Source organism: Saccostrea cucullata, unplaced genomic scaffold (genome assembly GCF_032062105.1).
Source record: "Saccostrea cucullata isolate Sc308-1 unplaced genomic scaffold, CSIRO_AGI_Scuc_v1 ctg510, whole genome shotgun sequence".
In the NCBI taxonomy this organism is placed as follows: Eukaryota; Metazoa; Mollusca; class Bivalvia; order Ostreida; family Ostreidae; genus Saccostrea; species Saccostrea cuccullata.
The window spans coordinates 96,112-109,556 of record NW_026928379.1 but is presented as its reverse complement, the minus strand read 5'-3'; the positions used below and the strand labels follow the sequence as shown (position 1 = coordinate 109,556).

General features: G+C 30.4%; 1 protein-coding gene across 1 annotated transcript in view; it reads right to left on the bottom strand.

Annotated features, from left to right (window-relative positions):
• Positions 1–4,178: 4,178 nt before the first annotated feature.
• LOC134277405 (uncharacterized) overlaps positions 4,179–13,445 on the bottom strand; it is a 36,483-nt gene continuing 27,216 nt past the window's right edge. Inside the window, exons 14-28 of the mRNA XM_062759739.1 lie at positions 12,369–12,459; positions 11,929–12,019; positions 11,425–11,585; positions 10,447–10,557; positions 9,190–9,366; positions 8,751–8,968; positions 8,125–8,275; positions 7,816–7,987; positions 7,568–7,680; positions 7,341–7,454; positions 6,669–6,770; positions 6,448–6,544; positions 6,289–6,332; positions 5,058–5,108; positions 4,179–4,541 (exon numbers count right to left, since the gene is read on the bottom strand). Coding sequence (XP_062615723.1) covers positions 4,445–4,541; positions 5,058–5,108; positions 6,289–6,332; positions 6,448–6,544; positions 6,669–6,770; positions 7,341–7,454; positions 7,568–7,680; positions 7,816–7,987; positions 8,125–8,275; positions 8,751–8,968; positions 9,190–9,366; positions 10,447–10,557; positions 11,425–11,585; positions 11,929–12,019; positions 12,369–12,459 — 1,790 coding nt within the window. The 3' untranslated portion in view covers positions 4,179–4,444. The remainder of the gene's footprint in view (positions 4,542–5,057; positions 5,109–6,288; positions 6,333–6,447; positions 6,545–6,668; positions 6,771–7,340; positions 7,455–7,567; positions 7,681–7,815; positions 7,988–8,124; positions 8,276–8,750; positions 8,969–9,189; positions 9,367–10,446; positions 10,558–11,424; positions 11,586–11,928; positions 12,020–12,368; positions 12,460–13,445) is intronic.

Here is a 13,445-nt window from a genome sequence, read left to right as displayed (position 1 = left end):
AAGAAATAATAAAAACCCACATGTCTTTGAACTGGAACGAAAATAACCTCGTAGATGTTTGTTTAAAAAATATTATCTACTATGACCTAGAAAATTGCTTTACGTAATTACTTTAATTTTTAATTCAATACTACAAATAAAATGAGTTCTAGCAATGTGGATTCCAACATGAGGAAGAGTATATATTTGTATGACCAATTGTAACCTGTTTTTCCTGGGGAGGAAGAAATATTAACGCTATTTTGCCCCCTGTTGCAGACGCTTCATGGACCCATATTGACCCTGGTCTAGAAAAATATTGTATGAAATGCCATATGCATGGTGGGATAAGCATCCCCTGCTGTCCAATCAAGCTTGTTTGGAACTCTTTAATAGATTACTAGTATGGCTTTCTTGTATAACAAGCATGAAACTCTTTTTGTGTAACATCTAAAGGAGCAATTCCAAACATATTAATATTGAAGACTGATTCAGTTACCAAGACGTACAGTGTACCTCTGACCAGTTTTTTTCGCAGTCAAACTTAATTTGCAAATTATGTTACCAAGCGTTTTTTTTTTTCAATATAATATAGCAAGTTACATATGTTATACCTAGAATTCCAGTTTCACTTACAATTTCAATAGATTGCTGGTTTGTTTGAATGTAACAAGCTAAAACTTAGACAAGCCAAGGACACACGATTCTTAGTTTAAGCTAGACATGTAGGTCTACATTTATTTATATTTATTTTATGCGCCCGGATCGAAAGATCCTATGCGTCCATTGTTTTTGTCCTGTCTGTCTGTCTGTCTGTTTGTTTGTCTGCAAACTTTAACCTTCGCCATAACTTTTGAACCATGAATGAAAGAGACTTCATATTTGGTATGCTAAATCCACTAATTAAGCTCTTTTAAATGACTTCAAGGTCAATTACCTTGTGACCTTGACTATGACCTATATTCTAAAAATAGTTTTTTTTTCTGCAAACTTTAACCTTCGCCATAACTTTTGAACCATAAACGACAGAGATTTTATATTTGGTATGCATACACCACTGATAAAGTTCTTTTAAATGACACCATGGTCAATGACCTTGTGACCTTGAATGTGTCCTATTAGCTAAACATAGCTTTTTTGTCTGCAAACTTTAACCTTCGCCATAACTTTTGAACGAAGAAAGATAGAGACTTCATATTTAGCATGCATACGTCACTAATTAGGCACTTTCACAGGACACCAAGGTCAATAACCTTGTGACCTTGACTGTGTCCTATATGCTAAAAATATCTTTTTTGAACCTTCACCATAACTTTTGAACCACGAGAGATAGAGACTTCATATTGGTATGGGTACTTCACTAATCAAGTTCTTTCAAAGGACACCAAGATCAATTACCTTGTGACCTTGACTGTGACCTATATGTTAAAAATATCTTTTTTTTCGAACTTCGTTGCCGCCGGGCGCATAGTGTTTCACAAACACATTTGTTTATTTTCATTTTCTATTCTCAGCGTTTAACGACGTTCGATACTGATATTTAAAGTCTTAAACTCTTTTTGCCAAGTATATTTTTAGTTTCTACAAACATATCTTAATTAAAATTCAAATAAAAAAAAAAATGGGTGTCAATATGATTCTTTCGGCGCTACAGTACATTTAATATGACCTTTTTGCACTGAAATTTGTGTCTTAATTAAAAATTACATTCTCGACGTTTTCCCTGCAATATTTTTATCTAAGTAAAGCACGAAACAAAATGAACTCTAAGTTTGTTGAAAAAAGACACTTTAAAATTGTGACTAACTTCGCATAATCAATTATTTGACCTTTCTGCACTAATAAAATGAGATTTTTCTGGCATTGAAAATTTAATAAGCAAGAAAATTATTTTAAAGTCTTAAACTTTTTCTGATTTTAAGCAAATAGGTCAAAGTTATCTTGAATATTTAGAAAAGAACATCAAAAGTGGGGGTATATGATGTAAATTTTCAGATATTACTGAAAAGGTGTCAATTTTACGTTAAAATTGGCTAATTTTTTCCCCGGAGTTTTAGAATATATACATGTAGCATATATTTATCTAGCTTTGTTGATAGAATTCATAAGAAATAATTTAATAGATATTTCAGAATCAGCATGACACATTTCACTGCAAAAAACAGCTTTGTGTGCAACCAGCATGGAAAAATAGGAATCCAAAATAAACAGCACTGTTATAGGTCAGAAGGGGAAAACTGATCATTTTCGTCTTAAAAACCTTCCGCCACAAAATATAGTCCCAAGTTTAATTCTACTTGAATAGAATTTAATCGCGGTTTTTTCATTGAATATAGTTCAATTTGCATTGTAGAATCCAGATTTAATGTTAAAACTTAAAAATGATGCAGAATTTTTTAAATAAAGGACATGACCAAAATTCACTCAAAAGCTCAGGATCGAACGTCCTTAACGTCAACTAGAAGCTTCCTTGTCTTAATAATAATTATTAAATCAGTCCAAAGGTCATTGAATCTTCTGATTTCCCAGACGTCTAAGGGAATTGTTTGATATGAATCACAACATGTTTTATCAGCTCTTTAATTTCTTTATATTTGAAGTACCCGTCTGACATTTACAGCGTGTTTATTTTTAATGTAAATTAATTAAAAGTTTTTCAATCTTAATTGACTGTTAAGGAACACAAATACATGTCTTTTAATTAATGATAGGAAGAAAAGAACACTCCTATTAGATGAACGTTTATGAAATATTATATCTATCCTGACTTTATAGAATAGTTTTACATATTTATTTTTTTTATTTTTAATTAAATCCCACAAATACAATACGGTTTAGCTATGGAGTTTCCTTTATGAGAAAGTGTACATATTTGTATGACCATTTGCAACCCTGCTTTTCTAGGACAGGAAAATATTACCCATTGTCGCACAATTTACCCACAGCCACGATGGTTTTAATGACTGTATGTTGGTTTTAAAATTTATTGTTAAAATACCATATGCACGGTGGGAAAATCACCCATCCTGTCCAGTAAAGTTTGTTTGGAACCCTTTTTTTTTGAAGCCCTTTGTTTTAATGGATGATGGTTTTTTGCATAGTTTACTTGAAAAATCTTTTTGAGCAATCTTTGAAGGAGCAACTCCTCCGAAGGTGTTAATGAACAAAGTTTCCTGTACACATATACTTCAGTTAGTTTTGCCAAATTAGATGAGAAGAAATAGCTGTTCATCTGAAAATTTAAATCATAATCGCTTAATATGCACATTTATGGTAATAGTGAAATTTACACATAATGTCTACTTACATATTCATCAAGATTTAGGAGATACATGTATACAGTACAAGTACAAAAATATGAGAAATAAATGTTAAGGTAAACCACTAATTTATCTCAATGATGTAAAACAATTAAGAAGTTTATTTAATTTATATTAATAGTAAGTGTTATTTATACTCAGAAGATGAGACGTGTAGGCCGTATGCCCAACAGATTTTAATTTTATTGCAACTAAAAAGTATGAAGAAAAGAAAAATAACAATAAAATAATAAATAAAAAATAATAACAAAGATGAAGATACCATACTTCTGACAATGTATCCTTGATTAAGTAGAGAAGGTGGAGTTAGAACCTCTCCAAGTAAGCTTTTTTTTCTATTTACCTTTACAATTATCTATCATCCTACTACAGACGGGGCGAGACGATCAGGGTATCACCTAGTTCATGCATTTATAACACGCTGTTCTAAGGGCCTCTTACATGAAGCTAGAAATGTATTTGAGTAAAATATGTGTCCATTTTGCTCCAAAAAACTTTATCAGCATAAAGAAGTTTTGCAAGGATATGACTATGTTATGTTTGCAATAGAGTTGAATTATGCTATAAATTTGTTACATTTAACACTTTATGTCGGAAACTGAAAGCCCAACAAATATTCTATAAGATTCTAATAAGAGATATAAGCACAATTTATTCCAAGGTCCGGAAATGTATACCAACAGAAACAATATATTTACTCCTATAAGATTGAATTGAATAGTATATATGCAGTATATTAAAAAATAGCTTATTTGTAACATTTAAGACCTTAATTAACACATAATTTGAAATTTCCGTATAACAGTTTACATAAATATGTATACATCTATTAAATAAAAAAAATCTGACAAGTTATCACAGTTTAAATTTTTGTTAAGAAATTGATTTATTATGAGTAGATTTTTCAAACAAGTTTGTCTACCAAATCTATTCCTAATTGTAAAGTGTAATTAAAGAGCGACGGTGTTATGATTTTCCCTGAATAACACAACCACAGTTATCCACCTTTATATGACCTTTTCTTGTCTTGTTATTTGTCAGTGAGCCCTACCAATGATCTATACGTGATTTTTCTGGTTTTCCATACCCGGGGCGGAGGAAATGTTCGATTTGAATCACGTGAATAACACGTGTCTAGTTCTGAGTCAACCAAAAAGATAGACGTCGTCATCTCCTTTAAGTTCAGGGACGTCCTCTTCTGTCATTGCCAGCATCTTTATGTCTGATATCAAGTTCATCAACCTTGATTGAAGGAACAGGAAACAAAAAATATTTTACTTCTTTGAACTCATGATTGACAGGAAAAACCTAGCAGATGCACATTCATCAATATATCCATATTATATAACACAACTCTTTATTGTATAACTATATTTTTTATCCTCTCATATATTACTTTGCATGAAAAGCGTATAAATATCCTGTTGCTTTTTAAGTTATTAATAAAGTGAAAAAAATACTGATTATTTTTTTCATCGTTTCTGTACTGGTTATGATCTTATTATCTGGCATGATTTTACTTTTTCAATTCATATTAAGCATTTGGTACTAAGTCTCAGCTTTATAACAATAATAGATTGATTCCATGTTTGCTTTTTTATGTCTATATATTAAGTTTATCCTTAATAAGTCTGACTTATGTGCATTCTTAAGTATGATAACTAATTACATGTACAATTTGTTACTAGGCTTACTTTACAAATATAGCTACATGTTCAGTTTTCATTTCAAGATCGATCATCAGAAATCTACATTTACCTTTCTGTGTTAGATCTATGTTCACTCAGAATACCTGCCGTCAGCCCATTCCTATAACAGAATAAACTACAATTTAAAAGAGTTGTTTCTATCTTTAGCCGTCCAAAAATAAATCTAGATTAAATGAGTTATCAAAAACATTATTAAGGACGTTCTATCCTGAGCCTTTGAGTGGCTTTTTGTCCTGTCCTTTATTCATAAAATTCTGTATCATTTTTAAGTTCTAACATTATATCAGAATTCTACAATGCAAATTGAACTATATTCAATGAAAAACCCGCGATTAAATTCCATTCAAGAAGAATTAAGCTAGGGACTATATTTTGTGGCGAAAGGTTTTTTTTTTAGAAGAAAATGATCAGTTTTTCCCTTTTGAACTATAACAGTACTGTTAATTTTAGATTCATATTTTTCCATGCTGGTTGCACACAAAGCTGTTTTTTGCAGTGAAATGTGTTATGCTGGTTCTGAAATATCTATTAAATTATTTCTTATGAATTCTTTCAACGAAGTGTGACAAATATAGTTAATATATTCTCAAAATCCGGGAAAAATTGCGCCAATTTTAACGTAAAATTGATACTTTTTAGTAATATCTGAAAATTTACATCATATACCCCAACTTTTGATGTTATTTTCTAAATATTTAAGATATCTTTGGCCTATTTTCTCAAATTCAGAAAAATTTAAGACTTTAAAATAATTTTCTTGCTTATTAAATTTTCAATGCCAGAAAAGGTCAAATAATTGATTATGCGAAGCAATTTGAAACTGAGCCTTACAAAAAGACTTAGAGTTCATTTTGTTTCTTGCTTTAATTGGATAAAAATATTGGAGGGAAAACGTCGAAGATGTAATTTTTAATTAAGACACAAATTTCAGTGCAAAAAGGCCATATTAAATATACTTTAGCGCCAAAAGAAGCATATTGACCCCTATATTTTGATTTGAATTGTAATTAGGCTATGTATGTAGAAACTGAAAATATACATGTACTTGGCAAAAAAAGTTTAAGACTTCAAATACCGGTATCAGGGTCCAACGTCGTTAAATCATCGAAATCAACTCGAATATTATGTTGAAAATCATAATTTATTTAAGGGAATAATTCCTCTTAATCAGACATAATACTGACTATTTTGAAGAAAACACTTTTATAAATTTAAATCGACACAATTTTTTAAAGTTAAACTTTAAATAAATATATTTAAAGAGTATTTTTATAACGTACCCTGATGTTAGAAGATGCTTTGGCTTCAGTGAATATGTAGATACCTAAAATACAATAATAATAACATATGAGAACAAAATACATACGAGGATGTAGCATTCTTTGGAGTATCCTTCTTTAACTTTCAAAAAGCCATCCAAAATGAATAGAGCTACTCACAAATACTATATCTTCAGTAAATTTATTTCGTATATTGGTTATACTTGTGAAGTATTTCTCTAGATTTCCAAGTTTTTCCTGGCAGCTGAAGTAGTTCCTATAATAATAAAGCAAATGGGCATCAAAACTATCGTGTACATAGAAATTCGAGTTTATATTTTATTTCGCACAGTTACTAAAATGCTCTTAAAGAGACCAGCTACGATAAATCAGATCTGTACCTAATCCAGGCTCGTATATGTTGAACAATATCATCCTTTAAAGGGTTTAATGCAGAGTTCCATTCTAACGTAATACATCTAGAAACAGCCTGTAGGTGATGTCTGAAAATAAAGCAATTATAATTAAGAACCATAGAATGGAAGAGGTTTTAAGGACAGATGATACAAACAAAAAAATGGATGTCAGGACTGGTATATATTTCTTGGTTTATTTTTGTTCCAAATGACGCAAATCATAAATTTCTAAAATATCAAGAAATTGTAAACCTTCTCTGATGTTCAAAATTCTACCTTTCTGCAACCATCTTTATTAGTCTTTACAAATATTTCTTAACTTAAAATGCCATTGTTGAGAAACTTTAAATTAAGAATTAAAAAAACTACGTGGTGAAACGTAATCATTTTACTAGATAAAACATGACTCAATTTGTTATTTTCAATTTTTATGACAAAAGTTTGTATCATCTGTACATGTCGTTAAATAACAATTCTGATTTTCTTTCATAGCAAATACCGCCTTTCCCAATCCCCAGCTAAGAGTTTCTGTTCTGTTAGGAGTGAAATGATTCATAAACAGTTTGCTAGCATAAAGACAAGACTTCAATGAAATCTTGAATCATTTTGGCATCGTTATGATATTAAGTATGCTTTGAATTATCTCTTTCTGCTTACCGCTCTGCCATTCTAAGTTGATTTTCTTCCATGCTCACATTTCCTAACTTCCTGTCACGCACCTGTCTCCAAAGTTTGTCCATTTTATGAAAGTAATGAAGTGCTTTTTCTTTTCTGTTAAATTAAATGTATATAATCTCTCATTTTCTTAAACTGTAAGCTATATTGACTTCTGAAAAAATCAACCTCCAAAACGTAATTTAGAAAATCATAAGAATATAACTTACATGTCATTGATTCTAGATTCATTTGTATTCCAATATGTATCATCCTGGAGTGATTTGATCGTGGACGTTAGGTTGGTGTACAATGATTTGATTTCCTGCCGAAGTTTTCCTATCTTTATATAAAATATACATCGAATAAAACATAAAGCATAAAAAGATCTTGATCATAAAGAAGTTGTTGTTTCATATTGGACATTTTTCCTCAGCGTTAGAAATCCATTGCCATTCTTTTTATCATGTAAACATACGTGAATTTTCCTTTGAAGAGCGGCTTGTCTTCTTTTCTCTACATAATCAGACATGGACGGATCTAAGGGGAGTGTCTGACACAAACTCAAACGATCTGCGTCTGTAGAAAACAGTTCATCACAGGCTTCAAGTTTTATGTCGAACGTTGAACATATTTTAACCATGGAATCGCTACAAAATAGCAACAAAAATTAATGATTAAAGCTAGTATGTATAATTTGAGTAATTTATTGACATAATCTAAAAAGAAAAAAATGAGGAAAATTTCAAGACAAAAAATTAATCGATAACTATATACATGTACTTACATTTTGTATTGCACGGTCTGACGAAGGGCATTTATTATTGAACAGAATTGTTCCGTCACTGACATGAATGTCCAGGCTGTGGTCAGTTGACCTCTGACCTTCTTCCTCTCCTCAGTAGCACTGGCAGAGTCCGGACAGGGATGTACAGAAGCTGTAGTACAAAATCATTACAACAAGTCTGAGGCCAAAAACTTTAAAAAAAAAGGTACGAACTCTTTTTTGGATATCTCGATACTTGTACATGTTATAGAATATTTTTTGAATACAGTTTATAGAGAGCATAAACTTTTGAACTTTTTGAATGATTTTGTTTTTCAATATGAAGATATGTTTATTTATAAAAAAAATATCTTTTGTAAAAAATTTTTAATTTTTATATTTTGCTTTAGTTATTAATTTTTGAATACAGTTTATAGACAGCATAAACTTTTGAACTTTTTTTCAAACGGTTTTGTTTTTCAATATGAACACATTTTTTGGCACAAGAAAAATATCTTATGTTTAAAATATTTATGTTTTATATTTTGCTTTGTCTGCATGTTGAAATGTTAAGTTTAAATTTTCAAAATTTTATATTAAATGTCCCTTAAAGTCATTAAACCTTTGTAAATATGAATCTGACTTACATATCACAGAGTCTGCATTGGACCAATCAGAAGACTTGAATATGGAGGACATTAAAACAAATGGTCTTTCTTTTGAAGATTTCGGTAAAACAGACACCAAGTCATTAGAGTTTGTAACAATATCACTTAATAAACGACCATGGTAATAAATACAAGATTTTATTTCTGTTGTGACTAAGCCCATTTCTTCTGATAAAGACTGCAGAAGTCCGTTTATGCTGAAAAACACAAAATTTATACTGCTACTTGATAATTATTTACTAAAAACATGGAGCTTGATAAAATGTCCTTTTGTACTTCAAATTAGAAAAAAAAAACAACGTTGAAATTCAATTAAAAAACATAGCATGTCTTTTAAGATAAAGCTGCATATGTGTTTGAAACTCATGAAATTAACTTTTTACAAATGAATATTTACAAATCAATATTTATTACACACGTGCGAGAGGATTCTGTATAAATATGGTGACATGTTAAAGTTTGCGCTTCTAAAACCACATGGAGTTTCAGGTTGCTCAAGTGACCAGCTTCATGACAATACGTATCAAGTGTCCACTGTGATGAATCTGCTCTCAAAAGACCCCGGATGATGGAGATCACGTGCTTCCTCAATCCACTGAAAAAAAATATTACTTGAAAAGGTAACTGCTACATGTATATAGAGAATAATACATACCCTTTTCCATATCACATCCTGTATCAGCCCGAGACGCCAATATCAGCCAGAGGGCCGATATTGGTCGAGGGCTGATACAGGATGTGATGTGGAAAAGGGTATGTATTAATATGTTTATTACATAGTTAGTAATAAAATACAGCATGCATTAAGTTGAGAAAAAAAATAAGTAAATAATTATGCATGGACTTCTTACATACATGTACATGGTCTATTGTCTCATATGATTTGGTTTGTTTCTACTTCTATTTCAGTGCACTCGATCCGTAATTTGAAAATAATCTATTACATGTATTTGTAAATTAAGATTAACCTTATTTTCAAAAAGTTAAAATTAAGAGAATATGAACCCACCAAAAATTGTGTATGATCACAAGTACTGTTTTTATGGTTTAAGTTACTATGGGTGTGATATTGACGTCACAATGGCCGTATCAGCCCTGCAGGGCTGATACGGCTATTGTGACGTCAGCCATATCGTATATGCAAAAAAACTGTGTTTATTACTAAGTGTGTAATAAATAAAATTACATGGATAAATAAACAGAGTGACACCTTTCATTTTGTATAGATTGGACGGTAAAAATAGGTTGGGTCAAACATGATATCTTCTTCGGAGGAACCACGGTCAGTATGAACAAAATTAATATTTCTTCGGTGTAGCTTTATAAATTTGACCAATTAAGGTTCACGGGAGGATTTAGCTCCATATCTCATCTAAACATATATGTTTTGTTTTAGTGGACGTAGACGAAATGTTTCATAAAAGTATAATAGTAAAGACAAAGACATTTCAGATATTTGTTTTTTCTTCTAACGGCAGGATTACATTTTTCTAAACATTTTTATTGAAAAGCACAAACAATATTCTGAAGATTAAATTTGGTTTAAAACAGCCAAAACGTTGAGTGTGTAAGTTATGGGTGCGCAGTTTTAATTATGCAAATTAAATATAAGAATTATAAAGTAGGGAAACAGTATTTAAAGGGCTGGGTCACTTCTTACTTATTTTTGACTCACCTAGAAATATTACAGTGACGAGGAATTACGTCATAATATTGGATCCGCCCATTCGGTGTACCCTGTCTTCCAAATATCGCTTTATTTGGTTTTCTGGAGATCATTATAAACCTAGATCAAAATTAAATATTTATTTTTGTTACATGAAAGAAAATAAAATTTTGAATTACAAGCGCACGCATGCCAGAATTTATATAAAGACAAAGCTCTTAGATTTGCTTTTCATTAAATTGTACCACGGTTCTCCATTCCATTCATTTGATGATGTTTATATTCTTTAAAAGTCATTTAAACTTTCAAGTGGTTTTACCATTGAAAGGTTTTAATCTGTATACACTTATCTCAAATTTCTCTCTTACTTGTGATATCAGGAAGTAAAGAGACCTTGGTGTTCTTAGTTACATAACATTTAGTAGTTATTTTTAAAGCCAATGTAAGAATAAATATAAGCAAGTGCCAAAAAACAAAATGAAAGTACAAGTTAAATTTAATGCAATTTATTGTATGTTGTATTCATGTAAATGCACTGTAAAGTACAGTAAATAAAATAAAAACATTTAAAATTTGCATATTATTAAGTAATCATATAATTTTATAAAAATATTTGTTAAGAAGAAAAAAAAATCATAAATTGACGGTGATCAAATTATTACTCTATTTACTAACTATATCATGTATATCTCAAGAATATTTACACGTAGAATCATATATTGTTTGTGTTAAATTTTAATTATAGAAAATTACAAAGATAACGAACTGTTATCGATCTCAGAATATTGTAAACAAAACAAAACTTTAAATAGAACATGAACAAGGAAGTTTCAGAGGTGAATCAGGTGCCTTGAAGGAGGAAGGATCTCCCATAGATTGTTTTTTACCACGTGAGTCCTCTGTTTAGAATCGTGAAGGCAGTCCATTGTAAAGATTTGTTTTTCTCACGAGGGTCTTATGCCATTCAATATATAATGAAAAACTTACATTTCGTTTCGGTTCTTTCGAGATCCCTCGAAAGGTTTGAAAGGGACCTCTCCCAGAATCACGTGAGCTAAGGTGGCACCAAGACTCCAGAGGTCAGTTGATGAGGTAAAACGCCCCCGTAACCCTCGATCAATAAACGCCCGCTCGTAAATAATAGGATGCTATTCACAAAAAAGACAATACGTATTGTTTAATGCACTTCAATATAAAATATATATTACATCAAGACGTTTAATAATTAACAAACATTTTACTCTCAAGGGTTAAAAGTATAATTTATCACTAAGCTAAGCATTATACTCAGTATTTCAAAGTTAAATGATTTATTAATAATAAATAATGTAAATCAAATCTATTCAAGGAACCAATGTTTCTTAAGATTATATTACATGTATTAGTATTAGTATTGGGTTTTCCAAATTCTTTGTGTAAAATGGGCGTTTTCTTTTCCCTATAGATAATTTTTTATCCCATATTTAAGTGTATGAATTAGGGAATTCTTACTAAGTATTCTTCTGTTCCTGTTAGAGACTCGTACTCATTCGTTTCTTGTATGTACTTAGACGATCCAAAATCACTCAATTTAAAAATCTTCCTGTAAATATTACAGAATGCAATCATCAGTGTCTGATACATTTGTATTTTGTTTTCTTAAAAATCTTAAAATGACTATTTTTAATGATCATATTTAAAAAAAAATAGTCAAGTGCTACTGTTTTAGGTATCATTATATATAGCTATAACAAAGTAAAAAAAATCTTGTTCTGTTAAAAAAAGAATTTCCCTCCTATTATGACAAGATCAGTTTCCCCTTGTTTCAAATAGAGTAGCCGCCTCCTCGTCTAGATTACTAACTAAAAATAGCACATCACGGGACACAAATAACTATTTTTATTTCACATATTTACCAAAGTGATTGATAACGGTTTCCTTGAACTTTTTACCTTCCTAGTTCCGTGTCGGAGACAAGTATATTTCCGGGTTTGATATCTCGATGAACAAAACCCATAGTTGTCAGGTATTTTAACGCAGATGCTGAAAGAGGAAGCAAGTGTTTGAATTGTCACAAATGCAAAGAACGTGTTTGATTAATATACTTTAGGTGATACACAAACAATTCGAACATCCTCGTTTTCATTGAACAAGAAACGTGTTATTAACAGTCCAATGTGATTTTTTTTTTCAAATTACAATGTAGTATAATTGTATTTCAAATACAGCTTATTGTTGAACTTTGATTTCAATATTACAAGCCATGAATATAACACAATGGTATGCGTCTATGGATAAATGTTAGCATACCACCTTGACTGAGTAAAATCAGAGTTTAAAAGATTGTTATCAACTTTAATCATTGTAATTAACTTTAATCAAAATGATTCTAATTATTGTCAATATCCTAGTAATATATGTATCTAAGTTTATACTATTGCTTCTGTACATTAATTTATTGATAAGATAACAAAACAGGAAACGTTAGATCATAATTTATGTATTTTCAGATGGAAAAAAATCACATGGCGATATGTAGTACCTACTTAAAACATGCTATTGACGGGACACTAATGTTACTTAAATAAAGTTCCTCTGACTGTAATGATATTTATTACTTGCTTAAGTTGATGTAAATGTTACATATCTAAATCACCTATGGCTGTAACGACGTCAATATCGTGTTGTAAATATTACTTGCCTAAATTACAGATAAATGTAATGATGCCATGATCAAGATGTAAACTTTACCTACCTAAATTACTGATGAATGAAATGTCATCAGTATCTTTATATTAATGTTACCTACCTTAATTACCGACGTCAGTATCTACTAAATTACAAAGTAGATGAAATAATATTATTATCTTCAAATACACGTTACCTGAACCTACATTATATAACCGATTAAAGTAATTATATCATCTTATCGGTGAGTTTAAGTTACTTACCTAAATTACTCATTAATGTAATGACGTCATTATCGTTATGTTAATGTTACCTACCTAAATTACTGATTAATGTAATGA